The following is a 19,952-nucleotide window of genomic DNA, read 5'->3' on the forward strand; positions in this document are numbered from 1 at the left end:
AATCCTTAGTAAATATTACTGACCCACTTCTTAATAATTGAGCATTAAATTACTACTATACAGCTTGTCAGCCGTAAGGAAACAATTCATCAACTGCGCCAAGAGCAGAATCGTAAAACAGAAGATGTAAGTTGCTAGTTTCCATCGAAATCAATTTAAACCGAAAATTTGATAACCATTACCGATGGGAACTATATCTCATTAGAATATATCTTGATCTAAAATAGTGTCTTAATGGTTATAAAGTAACAGATTTTACTATTATTCTAGTTTAATACGAAGCTAAACCAGTTCGAGAGAAAATTAGCCGAATCAAAAAATCAAAGTAACACGTACTGGGAAGAAGTTAGTTGATAGACAATCTTCTAATTTTAGCTATTATAATATTATTCTACAAATGTCTTTATCCAATACCATTGTATATCAAATTAAGTGTTATTCTATTTTGAAATTAAAGCAAATATATAACGGGAAAATGTTGATAAATGATCTAAGATTTTAATCTTGGCATATCAGTTTAGATATAACTTTGTTTTAATATTTTTGCAAGTCAAGCTGTATTTTGTATTCGCTTATTCTCTTATTCCTTTCCTTTAGATGACTAGAATGTCAGACCAAATTAAGAAATTTCTTGTTGAGGTTAGTTATCCTGCAGTAAGACGTAAAAAAATACTACATGTTCTAATAATAGCAACGAACGAAGGAAATTAAAATGTGGAAACGATTATTGTTTTTAATAGATTGAAAGCAAAGATGAAGCACTTCAGAAAGCCAATAATGAGATTGAATCGCTAAAGAATATCAATACTCAAACAGAGGCAAAGGTATGACACTTGTAATTAAAATAATTTACTTTCTTCTATAGATTTGTGAATTTATTTTATTTTCGGCCTTAAGATCTAATCTAGACCTATCTTAAGCCACGTAATAATTGTTAGCATTGGTAATAATATACTTTATTACTAGTATCGGGATTATGAACAAACGATTGAAGATTATAAATTGCAACGCGATCAACACTTGGACGAAGTTAGTATTTATTGCAAGCGCTAATCTTCCGTTGAAGGGCAACTGTTAGTGTTGTATTGTTAATGATATATGAAACATTTTTATGATATTGTAGGTTAGCAAACGCGAGAAATCTATAGAAAAACTAGAACTTGACCTAATGATGGCCCAAGAAGAAGTTCGTAATAAATCAAATCAGGTCAGCATTTTCAATTTCATATTACGCTATTTTAATTGAAATTTTGGTCTGAGACACTTTTAACATTTGAATAATAAAGTTTTGCTATTGATAGCTTACTGTTTCACGATTGTAATATTTGCTTTGCTGGTTTAGGTTGACCGGTACGACAAAACAAGAGACGAATTAGAGCGAGAAGTTACCCTGACCAGGAAGCGAAATGATGAATTAATACAAGAGGTAAATTAGTATCATCCACATATGTGGATATGGTTCTGTCGGGCTTTACTTTTTCGTTAATCATATCTTACGAGTCAAAATTAACTAAATTGCGTCTATGATATAGTAATTTTTCTCTTGTTTATTTATGCTCTACATTGATTCTAGAATAATAACCTATTGTCACGCATAGAAATTACAGATCTAGCAACAACCAGTGAACAAAGTACATTAATTGTCGAGGTAGGTACTATAGTATTAAGTGATGGTATCATTATATCGTACGCTGCTCATACTTTCTAATATCAAAATTAGCTTTAACAAAAGAAATATTTTAATTATGTATAAAATAGCAATTATGATTATTAGTTAATTTAGCTATTTTATGCTAGCTGGCTATTATGATAAATCAGTTACTATTGCAGTAAAATATTTATTCTCAGCAATACAAATTACATCCTTAATTTATTTATTTCGTAATCATGTGCTTTCATGACATTAAAAATATAATAACTTTACGTTTGATGATCATTTATAGCATACAGTATTATTGCTTTTAGTGGCGATCAAATTACCTACGCAGAATTCATTCGTGATAAAATTTTTATAAATCTATCAAATACATAGGATAGGAAAGAAAATCATTTTATCGAGCATTTAAGTTTTATATTTGATTTAAGTAATGCGTAATAAGTAAAATCCAGATAATAGCACCCTGTATAATTGAAATTTTTTGTAAAACATGTATCTCCATTTTGAGTGTTGCGTTACTGACTAATTAGAACCTGATACTATTAGTTGTGTGTATTATAAAGTATTGACATAATCATAGTTGACTACATTTTATAGTAAATTTTGTTCTTGATATAAGAAAAATTTCATGCCATGACAAACTAATGCATATATTCTTACATAAATGTTAAAAATTCAAAGCTGGAAAAATCGAAATCTATTAACAATCGATTACTGAAGGAGTCGGAAATTATTAAGAATCAGCTTACAAACAGCCAAGCTAAAGTAAATAATGCGTTTCGTAGTTTAACTTCAGAACTTAATATTCTGTAGTATGGAAGTAATAAAACTTTTAATTAATAGGTTCAACAGCTCGATAGCGAAATTGATAAATTAAAGATGCAGCATCGCTCCGAGGTAAGTTTGGAAAATTACTATGCTAAATACTATACAATTGATCTATCTCGATATGGTGAATTATATCAAATCGGTTATAGTTAATAAAATTTTAAAATTTACTTCACTTAGCTGCAAGCACAAGAAAGTGATCTAAGAAATAAAGAAAGACTTCTTGAGGATACTGAAAAACGCTATTCTATTTTAAAAGAAAAGGTAGTATTATATTCCTGTCTTCGCGATCGAACATTGAACCCTATATTTAAAGTATAATTATATGATGCGATGAGGAAGACGCACAAGAACTTAACATCTGGATTACATTATAAAATTCTATTCTTTTAATGGAATCAATTAGAGTTGTTCTTGTATCGATTCTGATTCTTCCTTAGGTTAAAAATCAAGAAGAAGACATTGATCAATTACAGAATGATTTAGATAATACATCATCTCGGGTTCGTTCTGCAGCTCATATGGTAAGGAGTTAAATAAATGAAGTTAAATTTAACTAAAGGCTACTTGCTAAAAAAATTTAGTATTTCCTACATTGATTAATCTAATTTTCTTTTCAATAAATTATAAAGATTAAAGCAAAAGACGATACGATAACTCGCTTACAAGCTGACATTAAAGCATTGCAATCTGAACGACAGAATCTTCTCTCGGAGGTGATCGATTAGCCTTTGTTAATCAAAACATTATTAGCCATATGCTAACTTGATTTCTTTACTTGTAGATTGGTCGTAAAGAGGATTCTATTAGTGAGCTAAAGAATGATCTTTACAAGATCAAGGATAGAAATGATGAACAATCGATAGAGGTTAGCTTTAGAGATGCCTGGTCTTCTTTCATAAACATATACTTTACCTACAAGATTTGATTTGATTGTTAAAGTAATAAACAATATTGCTATTTGCGCTTAGGTTTCACATCAGCAAGATATTATTACGAAAGTGGAGAAATCATTAGGCGAGGCACAACAAGAAATTGAAAGTGTTAAGCAATCAGCCGACAAGGACGTAAGTGAAATAATTTCTTCACGTCATTTGTAGCAGTGCTATCGATCACGATACGAGAAAAAGCCGCTAAAAATTCTAGCTGTGCTTACCAAAGAATCATCTAATTTTGTGAAGAGCTGGTTAAAACTGACAAGAATTTATTTAATTAAAGATAAAAAAAATTGATTGAAAATGTCAATCTGTACTTATTTAATGCTTTTACTGGCTAATCTCATAACTATTTAAAATACACTATAAGAACATTGACTGTTAGTTTCTGGTATCCAACATCAATTGGAAAGATGATAAATTATCATCTTGATGTAATTAAGTCATTGCTTAATTTGGAGAGATATGAACTAATCAATGCCATAATTAATATACAATCAACATTATCATTTAATGTCATTAATATAATAAGATTAGGATGTGTGTGAATTCAAGTAATAATGAATTAAGCAACAACTTCATCGAACATTTTATGTTGGATGAGTTAGAATCCTTCAGCTTAGGCTAGACGATCATTTTACAATCTTTAAAGTTGAAATTATTGACTTTTAACTTTATCAATCAGGCATTTCTTTAAGATTACAAGTAAAAGCTAATGGTACATTTATTACACCGCTAGTGATAGCACTCGTTAACATCATTAATAGCTGCAGTATTAGTAATATCTAGACATAAAAGTTTTACTGGTTATAATCTTGATATTTAACATCCATCATTGTTTTTGGACAGTTTTAATACTGAAATATCTTCAAAAGCTTGTTGAATTATTTTAATACTCTACTTTCATTTTGAAAAGATTATTAATATTGATTTCCATTTGGATATCATGTTGGTGTTCTAGTTGATTTTTCACTACTTATAAACTTACTTAATTTTATTGGCTATCGTTAAGACGATCCTAATTCATATTATATAGTAATGTACGGTATTTTTCTCTGGTTTTAATCCACATCAGTAATAAATTTTCTTAGTTTTCAAGTTCTAGATACGCTGCGTAATTTCTGCGTTATACGTTATAATTTAGTGGATGGAAAACTGAAATTCTCAAGTTCAGTTATATCTCCAATGCTCTGCAACTACTGTTAAAAGATAAACGAAATTACCGATTAAAGATAATCAATTTTTTAAACTTTTTCCATAGTATAAATTGCAGTAAACTTATGAAGTAGACTACCATATCATGAAATATTATCGTTAGAAATTACAATGATGATGTACTACTGTAATTTTGTGTTCTATATCAAATTTATGTATGAGTGATAGCGATTTGAGATCGCAATTTATGTCTAATGACTAGTTTTTCCTTCAAGCACTGATTGTTCAACGTGAGAATTCTACGATTGTAAATAATGTTAAAGATTATGGTTATGACGTTTTAGTTTTAGTTCAATTCAGTCATCGATTTTTTCATTTCAATAGCTTAGTACCTAATTGCGGTGTCTAATAATGCTATATTGAAAAGGCACTATTTGCTGGCTGTCTTAGATAAAACATTCTCTTGATGGTGTAGTCTAATCAACAGTTTATGAGCAGTGTTGACATTTTCTTTATTCGAGGTTACTTAGTTGTCCTAGATGAGCTATTTTAGCCACATTAATCCTTTGTCCATGGTAGTCATTTACGATATATCATGATATCCACGTAAAAGATATTCCTACATGATTTCAATCAGGACTAACTATATACACCCATGATTTTTCTAGTTAAATCAGTGTGCGGAAACTATTGGCAATTTAGAATCTGAATTAGCAGAATCTCGTCAAAAGTACACGGATTGCTACGAAAAGGTAATAACAATTGCAAAAGATTTACACACCTATAAGTACCTTACAATAACTGATCCACTACTTGAGGTTGAAATGCCAGAATTAAGGAGTTCTCTGCAATAATAATTTCTCTATATAGCACCATAATAATACATGAGTGTATGCTGATTTCTTTCTCACTACAGCAGTTTGTTTCCATTTCACGGCCATGATATTGCAGTAATTCAGAAATACTTATAGGACATTAGCTATCTACTAGCGTTCTGTTACTATACTATAATAAATCTTTTTTTCCCTGCTCTTATTCGAATTTTATCTAATGATTTTAGAACTATTCGAATAATACAGTTCAGATAAGACTCAGTTCCAGAGTATGATTACGATTGTCTACTTAGTTCAATTATTACGGTATAAAATAAATTAGCTTAAATTAAGTCAGATTACAAAATTATGATACACTGTTCGTATTAATAAGTAAGTTTTCTTTATATAGTTTTTACAATGCGAAAATGCTATCGAAAATTTAAAACGCGACAATGAAATGTTGTTGAGATCACAGGAGCAGTTAAAAGATGATGTAAGTAAATTTATTTAGAGTATATACGTATTTTTACCCTTAGTATGGGTAAATAATGGACCAGATGATCTTCATCTCTATTCATTTAATGATAAATAAAAGAATTGATTGAATCCTTCTGTAATACGATTATTTTAGCTTGAAGAAGAAAGGAGAGAGATGGAGTTAAATTATAACTTAATAAAGGAAAAACATAAAGTTTGCCAGACCGAAGTATGTTAAACATTAAGTAAAATATTGTTTTTAATTTATTTCCAGTTATTTTATATGAATTGCGTACGGCATTCTAAATATAGTTTACTAACAACTGGTAAATTTAACGTTACTAAATCGCTAAGGTTTCAAATCGTGATGGAAAAATAGTAGGAATGCAGAACGAGTATAACAATCTTCAAAAACAAAATTTAAAAATTAAAGATGATGTAAGTTTGTTTCCCCTAAAGGAATACACACATATCAGATCCTTTATAACGGAAAATGCTCTGCTATTCTGTATTTGAACGCAGCTATTCAATACCCTTAAATATTTATTAAATACAATCATTTTTTTAGTTATCGCGACGTGAACAAGAGCTAAAAGTTATTAAAGATCAATTATCGACGTTTCAACAAAATGTTGCTGAAATGAAGAAAAATTATCAGAAACAGGTATTAATAAAAATATGCAAGATGTTATTAGTTTTCTTTAATCTGCGTTACATCGACTATTTCAAACAACATATTCATTATCCAACACTTTCCTGATATGGTTATATCTATTTTAATATTTTTAATGTTAAATACCTGTATAGCTGCATCAAAATGAGAAAACAATTCATCACCTCCAACAAAAGCAGCAAGTGGACACCAATGAGGTAAAATAAGAAATAAAGCAATTCTAACTTGCCTTACTTATCATTATATCATAACTGCATTACATGCATTTTAATTTGCTATAGATGTCCAACTTAGAAAGCGCGAATAACCAGTTACGAAAACAAGTAGAGGAGGCACAAAAATCGCTCCAATCAACGGTAATATAAGTTGTCATCCGGTGTATCTACTATCTACAGAACTTGTAACTGCTGTGATTAGATAGCGACCCAATTGAATAACAATCTCGGATTATCTTACCTCATTTTGATATTTTTCACTTATCGACTAGATTAAGAATAAAGAAGAAATAATCGATGGTTTAAAACGCGAAGTTGAGATCTCGGCTAATCGGGTTAATGATTTACTGGCGGAGGTACGCTCACCATTTTGCAGATACTGGCCAACTGTTAGCTTTAATCATCTTAAGAATTAGTAGATCTGAAATCATTTTCTGTACTCATTGCGTTCGCTTTTTAGATTCCACAGATTCAGGAAAAGAATGAAGTATTAAAAGCGGAATTGCTTGAACAACACCATCACAATATCGAAAAGGAGTCCAAGGTGGGTCAGAAATAACTATTCTGAGGACGGTTAAAATTTGATTGGTATCTGCTGTAGATTAAAAAGTCTTATTATATATCTAGATTGAAAAATTCAGAGAATCTAGCAAATTGCTAGAAGAAAAAATAAACAGCTACGAGAAACAGGTATTGAAACATTATCTTAGCATCCAAATTAGTTTTATTTATTGTTTATCAGTTCGTAAGTTTCTTTCTTTATGATATTAATGACGTTCAGCCTAAATTATATAACAAACAAAGTAGGAATTTAAAGATTAGCATGATTTTAGTATCATAAATTAGTTTCTATTAGTATTTTATTATTGTTTCTTTCATTCATAAAATTGATGATTTGAAAGCCAAATTACGTGATAATTAATTCGAGGATTTACATTTCGACTGATCTTGTTATTACTAGTAATTTTCTGATGATTACTTTTTCATTTTGCTTTTCTTTCTTTTATAAGACTAATGATATGAAAGCTAAATTACATGACAATCAATTAGAAAATCAACGTTTTGAAATTAATTTGTCAAACACGAAAGAAAAATATGTACAGTGCCAGCTCAAGGTTCGTTTAAAAATTAACGGGGATAGTACTAGTTACAAAGTGCTATTATCCTTTAATTCATTCCTCTTTGATTAGATCGAAAAGCAGGAAAGTCAGATACATGATTTAGAGAAGAATATTGCAGATTTACGTGCACAAGTTAGAGATAAACATAATGATATTTTCATCGATGAGTTTAGGGTGGTTAACTTATTAATACATTTTACTATTATAACTCTTTCAGATTAAGGTAAAGGATAAAGTTTATGACGATCTAAACGTAACTCTAAAGGAATCCAACGAATTTGCGCAGGAAAGACAAGAACAAGTTAGTAGAATAATAACAAAATAGCTTATAAAGAATTTTCGAACTGATTGAAGGTATGATACGCCTATCCTGTTAGATTGAGTCCTGTACTCAAAATATTCAGAAGCTGAATAAAGAATTACAAAAACTGCAAAAACAATATCAAAAAGCATGCCAAAAGGTAAATGGACTATATATAGTAAAACGTTCAGCGATATACCGTAAAGCTGAAAGGTAGTATATAATAAAAATTCCCACTATTGCTAATTACGCAGATAACTCAATACGAAGACGCTGTTACTAATATGAATCAAGAGCTTATTAGTAAACAAAAACAGGTAAAACTAACTCTCAAAAAGTTAATTAGAACTCTATATTCGGGCGAGAGAACAGTCTAATTCTTTAATCTTGACGACTATTTCAATATGTAGCTTCTCCAGCATGAAAATGCTATAGAAGATGCAAAAAATGACTTGTCTAAAGCTCAACGAAATCAACAACTAAGCCAGCAGGAGGTAATTGTTACGAATATTTGTCTTAGATTAAATATTTCCGTTCAGAGAAATTGTCTATAAATAATATCTGATGATTGCAAAATATTGTTCTTAATCAGAAATTTCTTATCATTAACGTCTATTTATTGCACTAGCTCATGCAAATATATAGGCATTTAAATAGCATGGATTAAACACACTTATTTAGAGAAATAATCAATAGATAATTTTATTATTATAATTTATTGTTAGCAGTTGTTAAGAAGTTCGCCACCATTATTATCCATTTATTTGATAATCTCACGCAAAATGCTTACTTGTCCGAATTCACTTTAAATTTTGTTAGCTTTTGAGGATATAATGATGTGATATACGGAATGGCCGAATATGCTATATGTTGTATAAATACATATTACAGTAAATAATTAACTGATATACTCGTATATGTACAAGATGTGATTTGCATATTGTAACTTATACGAACCTTAATAGATATTTTAATGTGAATCATTCTATGATAATAAGTTTTGAATTTTACGCATTATACAGATTCAGAATTATGAAAGAAAGCACAAAGAATTAAGTACAGATTTTGCGGCTTTACGAGAACAACATAGGAAATGTATTGAACAGGTATGTCTCATTAGCTTGATGTGGAAGTATATTTCATTATAAAAATTTACAACTTTAAATTTATACATTGCTTCATACAATATCGTAGAAATTGCAATTATTTGACTCAAATGGGCTAGTAATGCTGTAATTTACCAACTATTATAAATTTGTCGTTTTATAAGGTATCAGAAAAGGATGAGATGATTCAAGAATTACGAGTGGAGCTGGTGGCAACGAAAGACCAACATGACGCTGCGAGACATGAGGTATAGATTTAAATTCATTTTCTTTAAATTTTTGTATTAGAAAAAATCGTTGCGTTGGTGTATTATAAACAATTGACAGTTATAGCGATAAAATTAAAATGTTTCGAAAAGAGAAAATTTGATGCTTAAAATTAGTACGGTACCGTAAGAGCTCTTGTGATTGGTAAATAAGAAAGAATTTATTTTACTGGAAAAATATCAAATATTACTACATTCATTAAATGCAAATCATTATCTGAACGATGCTAAATTTAATTTTTCATGAATTGAATTTACCAAATGTGAATTAAGTATTAATACAAACCCGTTTGTTAAAACATAATATACAATCTCAGCTGCATTAACATTTAGTTTCCTCAAACAGTATAACAGTAATGGAGTCGCTTAGTGAGTTTATTTGATACAGACTGTATAGTTTGATTAATCAAATGTTTACTATATTGTTTTACTTTCATAGACAATGGATAAAATTAAAATGATACAAGAATTAAAGGAAGATCTTTCGTCTTTAAATCAGAAATTTATAAGTCAGGTAATTGGAGAGTTGTTCTTTCACTTGGATAAAACTTTTGTAGTAAGCAGTTACTGCAGACACGGTACGTTTAGAATTATACGTACAAAGCTATTTGTTAAAATATTCTTAAATGGGATTAAATATAGGCTGCTGATTTCGATGTTAAGCGTAAACAATTGGATGTAGACTTAAATGCACTTGAAAATCAAAGAGAAGACTTGCAAAACGAGGTAAGAGATATGGGATGTTTAGAAATGGTTATCGCACTAGTACGGTAGTTTTTAAATGAGTATTTTCTTGTATTAAACTTGTTATACGTTAGTAAATTCTATATCCAAATAAATTTTTATAGATTGTAGCTCGTGAAGACCGCATTAAACAGAACTATAATGAAATGGATTTATTGCAAGATGAAATACAAGATAGGAATCAACAGGTTAACTATAAGTCAGAATGACAGTTATTGCGATCTTTGTGATTTAGGCAAAGGCTAGTAACTTGCTAAATCTATTATTGATAATGATTAGATTGATCAGTGTGAGCAAGTCATTGATGAATTAAAAGAAGAACTATCCAGCTTAAATAAAAAACATCGTCATGCGATTTCTGAAGTGTGTTAGAATATATTTTTATAATAATTATCTTTCTCACATTTATTTTTCATCCATTTTATATCAATTATCCGTTCTAACCATACTCGTTGTATAGATTGCACAATCAAAAACGGATATTTTACAGTTAAAAGAAGATTTAATTAATGCTCGTCAACAATACAGAAATTGTGCCCAAGAAGTACGAATATTAGATACAATTTGAGATATAAATTACTGATGTTACCTCGTTGAGATTATTTTGATAATTATGATTTGCTCTTTTCCTTAATATAGTTGGCTCATTACGAGGAGAAGCTTGTCATATTAGAGGGAACTTCCAACACAACGCAGCAGCAGCTAAATAATCGTTTATCAGAGGTAATAGTTCGATACATGTACATATTCTCATAATAAAATCTTATCAACAATCTTATCCTGATATACCACGATAAGAGTATCGTGAAATTGTTATATACCAGATTATGCCAGTAAAAATGTCTATTTAACTTCTACAGATTGTAAAATTAGAACAACGATGTCAAAAATATCAAGGTGATTTACATGCTATGGAAGATCTTAAGAAAATTCAGGAGCAAAAGGTATGTTTCCGGTATTTATTTTGCTAGCTATCGAAATTTTTTGCGAAACATATCAAGTATAAGTTGAGTAATAGAAATTTCGGGTTTTAATTTTGAAATGTGAAACGCATTTAATTTAAACCTGCTACTACTTATATTTCGACGAGTAAGCAATCAAAGGAGATATTTAGTTACATCTTTTACCATTTGCCCAAATTTACGAAAGGCGTTTAAATTTATTCAAGCTACACTTGTGGCCCTTTAAGTTTTGATTAAAAGATGGTAGTCGAAAGATGTAACCGATTACTGATTAAGTAATCATTAATTATTTTGTAATTTATTAAAATATCTCCCAAACGCTAACCAATTGATAGAAATATAGAGCACTAATTAAAAATATAAATCTATTCAATCTTAATATTTCTTTGCTTTATATTCTGATTATAGATAATCGAAAAGGATAATCAGTTACAGGATATGAGACAAGAAATTGATAAATTAAAGATGATTTATAATGCTAACACGGAACAGGTTTTAAAATTTTTACTGTGAATAATTAACTCGTACGACGTATAGCATTAAATGCAGGAGTTTAAAAGTTAGATTGAAATTCAAGATATCAATAAAACAAAAAATGTGATTTTTGTTTCTGGAATAGATCAAAAAATATGAAACTGAAATAAAAGAGCTCGAAGAAAAATTAGCTAATTCACTGGAAAAGCAAGATTCTATGCGTGTTGCGGTAATAAAGTTTTCAATGATTACTTTATATGAATACCGTAGTAGCTAATTTTAATATTTGATATCAGATGAAGGAGAATAACGGATTACAACAGCAGCTCGAAATTAATTATAAAAATGCCCTTGAAAGAACACAATCTTTGCAAAACCAGGTAAGATTTTAAAATAAACTTACTTACAAAATTGTTCTTAAACTATGATGTTGAAATAGCTGTCTGGAAGTTATAATACCATTTCATGAAAATTTATTCAGATTAAGGATCTTACCGACGCAAATAGTGAAATGGATCAAACAATAAGCATGTTGCAGAAAGAGACTCAAGCTCAAGAAGCCGAAGTATTTTATAGATTAATACCATAGCCTAGAGTTGATGTGTTTTCCGGCTGATTATTTATACGTATTTGATTACTGATAGATACATGAACGAAGCGAAATATTGGAACAAACGAAACAAGAACTGATTATTTTCCAGAAGAAATATGCTGATGCTGTTGAAGATGTAACTGTTATCTGTTAAGATAATTTCGAAAACATAGGTTTATCTAACTTTTAGCGATGCGTAATAATTATCATTACAGATTGCTCAGAGAGATGGCCAAGTCGCTGTACTTAATATGAATATTAAACAAGTGGAAGAACAAATCAAACGCTATGAAAATGAGGTAGGTTTGACATATTGGTATATATTTAACATCAATATTTTATTGGGATGGAATATCTAGTTATATCTCAGTTCTTCTCTATATCAATCTTTTCAGATCAAGCGTTATTCTGATGAAATTAAGAAATTAAAGAATGAATGTAATCGTTATGAAGAAGAGATTAAATTGATGAAAATTAAGGTAGTGCGCATTAAATAATCTGGTAAAGCTATCAGAATTACAATTAAAATTTCACATTATTTATTAGCTATCAGAAGCTACCACAGCTACCGGTAATAAGCAACAACGGTTAATTAAAACCGAAAAGCAAAAGAGAGAAGCTGAGGAGTCGGTTAGTTAATGCTCGATGAAGCTAAGGAATGGTCCTCATATAGATAATAATTTTAATAACCTCCTCAACAGATTCAGCGTTATGCTCAAAAGTTGGATCTTATGAAGAAAGATTTTTCTTCACAAGTAAGCTAAAATTTCGTAATATTTCGATGATTAAGGTTTGAAATAATTATTAAACTTCATTAAAGTAAAATATATCTTTTTCAATGATACGTATAGATGTCTTTAGCCGAAAACAAGATAAAAATGTTCCGACAAGAGCTTAAAAAGGCGCAAGATCAGAAAAATAATACTGCAGAAGAAGTATATCAGTTTACCTTATGCTTCCTAATTTTGAAAATTCTATAGAAAAGCTTTAAGAATAACTATGAGAAAATACTCAAAAGTGATCACTATAACGTAGGTATCCCAATACGAGAAAGTAATTCAAGAATTAAAGTCAAAGATCGCCAATATCCAGTCTGAAAGTCAAAGGAGCAACAAAGTTCTGGATGAAAAAGAAACTCAATTAGCTAATCTTAAAGCTGACTTAGTGGCTGCCAGAGACAGAGATAGCATTCACTCGACAGAGGTAATGAAAATGAATGATCTTTTCCAATATTTTTTAAAGTAGCTTCCCATAGGAACTAGTATCTCATTTACGTCGCTTGTTTCAATATTCGACACTGTTGGAATTCTAAAGGTGAAACACGTTAAAAGTGAATATGAAAAAATCAAGAAACAGTATAAGATTACGATGGAGGAAGTAAGTAATTATTTTTAAAAGGGTTGGAAAAATAACTTTCTAAGCAATGATGTAAAACCATATTATAGCTTAAAGTTACTAGAGGATCGTTAGAAGAAGCCAGATCAAACGGTGATCGCTTGCATAAAGAGAGTGAATCAGTTGTTACGACAGTTAATCAATGGGTAAAAGAACAGAAGTGAGTGGATATAACCCGAATTTTATAGCATTTTATAATAAAATATCTTTGATTTCGTTAATTTACGGCGATAATAATTATAAACAATGTTTATTAATATTAAATTTTAGAGAAATTAATGAAAATCTTAATACTAAATTAAGGTAAGTAGATTAATAATGTCGATATTAGGACGTTATATTTTACAATGAAGAAATTTCAGCGCTCGTAGAAGATATGAGAACACTAAAAATTGTCATGATAGGACTTATTATTATTGCCTTATCAATATCTATTATCCATCTGTTAAAACATTGCAATATAGAGAGCAAAATAGGACCATAGGATCATTAAAAGCTGAGAATGAGTAAGAGGATATAATTACGCGTTATTTCTCTAACTCACAATGATTCACTTTAATACAATTCCAGTTAAAATCATGAGTTTAGGATATATTTGATGATTTCTATTTCATAGACGATTAATGGAAGAATTAAATCTATCCCGTAAAACCCAAGTAAGCTATCAAAGGCAATTAGGTATGAAAATTTTTTTTTACAAATTGAAACTATTTCATCGATAAATAATTAATCGTTTATTTTTTGATTCCTAAAGATAACAGAGGCGTAGATGATGAAAGTTATAAGGTACAGGTTATGATTGTATTTGTTAATAGTTACATAGTTGATATCTCAGGCTATATTGTATGCTCATCTGTAGAATAAAGTGGTTCCAGATTCATAATGATATTAGCATAGATTTATACAGCAATTTCTATGACAGTTTTATATTCTAATCTAGTCAAGAAGATATTAAGACTATTATGAGAGATACTGTTAATTTAGTCGTTAAACTGCTAATAACTTAACAAGAACTATATGATATTTGTAAGAAATATAAAGATAGGTTACAGTAGAAATCATGCATAGAACAGAAATTTATTTTATTTTTTCTTAGTCATTACAGTCCCATGCTACCCGTCAAAATCTAATGATTTCCAAATTGGAGAAGCACATTGAGCAATTACAGTAAGAACTATACATTGATAATTAATATGCTGAATAGAAGATTAAGCAATCGTGATAATTTATATTAGAAACGAACGAAAAGATATGATTGAGATTATTGATGATTATAAGCCGCATACTAGTTCTTACCAGGACTTGAGTCAAAAGGTTAGTTGGTTGTAGCATGGAGGTGTCGTTTTAGTCTCGCTATTTTCAATTATCTTACGCTGATTTAGAATCTATGGATTACCTAATGAAATCTAATTTGTAGGTAAATGAGCTCAATCGAGAAGTTATTCGGCATCAGTCGCTGGCTGAACGTGAACAAGCAAATCGTAAGGTATCGTATTGGAGTAGAGTGATATTCAGAATATACCCGGACCGTTTGACGGAATAAAATGATATTTACTCCTTCGTTAATATTAATTGCGATAGCACGCAGCATAAGGAATAAAATTTGTATATAAATTTATGTATACTTTAATTTTTTATTTGATAGATTATGGAGGATGAGATAGAGAAGAAAGACGCTATGATTGCCGATTTACGCCATCGGATCGCTGGTATCTCAAATTACGAAGAGCGTAAATTTGACAGTAGAACATTAAATCAACCTAATCGTTATTACAAGGAAGATTTATATTCGTCGCGATATCCAAAAGACTTGTAAGTTATTCTGCTTTAACAAAAATTCCAGATATTATACGTGATATGAAGAAATATCTGTATATTTTAATCTAATGGTAATATTTTATTGGATTAGGGATGGGAGAGAAAAGGTTAATACTGGACACATATATAGTGAATTATCTTCTTACTGGGTTTATGTTGAATTTAACGCCATAAATTATTCATAAGTTAATAATCGCAATAATATTTCTCTCAAGATTCAAAAAGTTATGCGAGATGCGATGGAAGAGACAGGTGTCAGTGACCCCGAAATCTTAGAAAAGTCCTATTGGATTCAAAAAGTCGGAGAGGTGAAATAGATTTCTTACTTAGAAATTGATAAGCAATTTCTAATCGTTCGTACATTTCGCAGTTTACTTTAATCAAGAAATATCAAGTAATCTGTTGACAATAAATTCAATTTTTAGTTATATTACAGTCTATACATGTAAAATTTATTCTATGCCTGTAAAAACATGAAATTCAAAGTTACTGTTCTATTACAACTATATACGTATAATGCGGTAGATATTATCGATATCTAAATCCTAATTTTCATATTCATGTCTAGTACTAGCGGTTGTTATTTTTATATGGATCGACCTAAAACAGGCAAAATTATAGAGAAAATGGTTAAATTATGTAAATGTTTAATTTCGAATACTAAAGTAGCCTTATTGATCTCTAGTTATCCGTACAACTACAGAAATCGAGTGAATATTGGTCGGAGAAAGTGCGTGACCTATCATTGCAATTTAAGAATGAGCCATCACCGCGATCAGCAAGACATTCATCACCAGTTCACATGAGCTAACGACCTTACTACAATGATATATGTATACTCTAGTTGGTACAAATTCTGTAGGCGCTACTATTTCTATATAGCATCTACGATGACAAGAAGCTTTAGATTGATTCGTTTTTCCGAATAAAGTATGATAAGTAATTACTTGATTGTTATTTAATCATTTGAAATTAGCTTGTACAGAAACATTATAATCGAGTTATATACACACTTTATAATTATTACAGAGAAAAACTATTTACTATATTCCTATTAAATTATATGAAACATCCTTATCTAGTATTATTAATGTTAGCATAGAAATGTTGATAATATCGATCTTTATAGTCAACTCTTTCCAAATATTTGTTCAATTTTATAATAGAGCGATCGATTAATTATATCAAAGTAGTGCTAATTGCCAATATCTTGTATCTATTTTAGTTTTCGTCGTAACTGATTATTTATTGCACTATTTGAAATTTTTGATTACTGATAGGATCTATAATTATTTCTAGAAAATTCCTTAAATACATGTTTTTACTGATAACGTTGATATTTGTACATTTGATGGTAGTGTGGACAAATACAACTCCCTATTTAGTGTTCCAAATGAAATGTTATGATTCGATGCTGTGTCTTATATAAAAATTATAATAAAACTATTACAGTGCAATGTTATCACTGCTATCTGATTCTTCTATAAAGTCTTAAACATTTTCGCCGTTATTCTACATTATTCCATTCCGTAATTCACCATTATATCCAGAAAGCTGATTTTTGTAATACTTTACTTTTTGAATTAATAAGCATTACGGTAGTGAAAAGCTATACATAAACAGATCATTTCTATTGACAGTCGATCTTAAGTTTCTAGTAGAGTAAGTTTAATTTGATGTTCCTTATTATCAGAAAATCTTTCGTAGTCTTTATTGATTTGTTACGCTTACAGATTTGTTTTAATAGCTCTATGAATTGTATCATAGAATGAATGCATGCTAGCTATAGAGCGTATACAAAACACTGTTAGACTTTTAGCATTTGTGATTTCTACGGTGAATTGCAGTGTTGCTATTATATAAAAAGCCATCACCGATAGGTAAACAAATATAAACAAAGCATCACAGCACATACGTTGGTAGCATGAAGTCTACCATTGAAAGGCCATGTAAAAATATACTTGCAACACTAATATTTAAATAATAATTTGGAATTTTTCTCTAACAGACTCTGAATTAGATCCAAATATCCCATAGACGACTATCATGAAGTTACTAATTCTACTTTTTCTGGTTTTCTTCCTTGATCTCTTCGCCTGCTTCCAAAGATGCACGATTTTCTTCTCGATATGCAGGAAATTGCTCCCAAGGGGTTTCTAGATCAAACTTACGAAATTCTTGAGCGAATTCGACGGGTTCGCTAACAATACGTTTTAATTCGTCATCATAACGGAGCTACATTTAGGCGAAAAGATCGATTAATTATTGAAAGTATCGATAGAAATCTATTGCAATACTGTGGTAAAAATTTAAGTCAGAATACTTCTGAGATGCAAATTTTTATTGTAACTAGTACCTCTATTCATTACTAAAAAATATAATTAAGGGAGTGTCTTACCTCTGTATAACCAGATAACGGAAAGTCTTTCCTTTGTGGATGGCCATCGAATCCGTAGTCAGTTAATATTCGACGTAGATCAGGGTGATTAGCGAAGTAAACACCATACATATCCCATACCTATTTGACATGAGGAAGTTAATTGCTATCCACGAATAGCTATATCGATTTTACGTACGTATTATGCTGAAACAGCTGAGGCAGGTTACTAATACTGCTAAAATTGCAATTTTTATCTGTTGTTAAGGCTAACATATGTGGAATAAAGAACATGCCCCATAGGCATGTGTAAATGACGGAAATAAATTAAAATCTCAGATACACTCAAGATCGCTTTACTAATGATACAGAAATAATGAAAATCTATTATTCTACTACTTTAAATTATACTTACTTCTCTTTCAAACCAGTTAGCACCGGGAAATATAGGTGTGATTGACTCTATTGGTGTTAATTCATCGGTATACGTTTTAACACGAACACGAGAATTATAACGCAATGATAACAAGTTGTAGATGAGCTGCAAATAAAGATGGCAAAGTTAACAATTTCAATACAACATTTTAAAATTTAAAATTTATATCTATTAGTTATACAATAATAACTACTGAACCACGCATAATTCAAGTTACAAATGAATACAAGTCATCTTTTATCAATGTGTGTGCGTACTTCAAAACGATATTCTCGCTTCGGTACATCGATAGCAGTGATATCGACCAACGATTCGAATTGTGCATTCGTATGGTTACGCAAAAATATCATCGTCGGTATGAGCGCTTCTGGATATACTAATAATTCCAGCTCATCGCCAAGTGCTAAATTAATGCCTTGTAAGTACTTTGGTATAATATCCAGTAGATAACGACCATAATCAGTTAATCTGGTTTCAACTTCTTTTTTCTGATCTTGAGCATCTAATACGTATGAAGAGTTATCAGGAAGGTGAGACGTCAAGATGAAATATTTACCAATGATCGTAAGTTTATCAGGAACATAAAAAGCTTTACATATTTGTCTGAGCTTGATACATCATATCCTTGCCCTTACGTTAGTTTATACTTGTTACGAAGGGTAATAAGTACTGTATGTATTCTTGGCTACTTTTACACTTTTATACAGTACAATCAATGCGCGAAGATTTTCAACGCTACAGCATACGTACGAGTACAGTAATATTGTACTTGTAGGGGATACATACCATAACTTAATTCGTAATTAATGCGTTTATATAGGCAAATTATAAACTCAGCATTATCTACAACCGCGTACAATAAGCAAAAGCCTTTGTCGCACTCGTGTATTACTGTTAAATCATAGTAAACTCGAATGTATTCTACTAATGATCGATAAGGTTAAGGCATAGCTAATGTTCCCGATATTCGTAGCTGCATACTTACAGACTGTACACTGTACTGTACAGTATAGTAGCATGGCTAAGTTCTACTATTGCGTGATTTACTGTAGTCACCATAATTCAGTCAGTACAGATTAAAATCATCAATCATAAATGTGTATTACAGTACCTATGACAGGAGATGCCGTACACAATAGTCTTGAATTCTGCCAAGTGTTAATTTTGTTTGAACCTAAAGTAGAGAGAAATCAGGCAAAATGTAGAACTTGCACTTTGCAAAATACGCGTCACTTTCTCCTCAACGATACACGAAGTAAAATTTTTCTCGACTTGGAGTAAAGAGTATCAACTAGTTTCAACGCACTAAGAAAAGGAATTATGATTACTAATATCTACTTGACAGAACACATTAAGAATAAAAAGTGAAATTACTTGATAGTAGGCTAATGTTAGGCCATATTCTCTTATGCCTACTAAGATTCTGGATGCAACATCGCAGACCGATGGCCGCCATATTGCTGTTCACGTTGGACGGTGCACGACCAGTATTGATATGCAGTAATAACAACTGTTATAAGCGACGTGAGTCTGTGACGCCCGTTTGCCGATATACTGTAGTTCTCCAGTACTGTACAGTACTCAAGGTTGTGTGCCGTCCTGTTA

General features: G+C 30.3%; 1 protein-coding gene across 1 annotated transcript; it reads right to left on the bottom strand.

Moving 5' to 3' along the window:
• Positions 1-17,595: 17,595 nt before the first annotated feature.
• On the bottom strand, positions 17,596-19,803 carry TRIADDRAFT_52564 (uncharacterized protein; the record flags this gene model as incomplete). The annotated part of the gene is made up of 6 exons (XM_002108965.1): positions 17,596-17,769; positions 17,933-18,052; positions 18,327-18,452; positions 18,605-18,849; positions 19,459-19,521; positions 19,722-19,803. 6 exons carry the CDS (start codon positions 19,801-19,803, stop codon positions 17,596-17,598), a joined length of 810 nt encoding a protein of 269 aa, XP_002109001.1.
• Positions 19,804-19,952: the final 149 nt, after the last annotated feature.

This window comes from Trichoplax adhaerens, genomic scaffold (assembly GCF_000150275.1).
Source record: "Trichoplax adhaerens TRIADscaffold_1 genomic scaffold, whole genome shotgun sequence".
Lineage (NCBI taxonomy): Eukaryota > Metazoa > Placozoa > Uniplacotomia > Trichoplacea > Trichoplacidae > Trichoplax > Trichoplax adhaerens.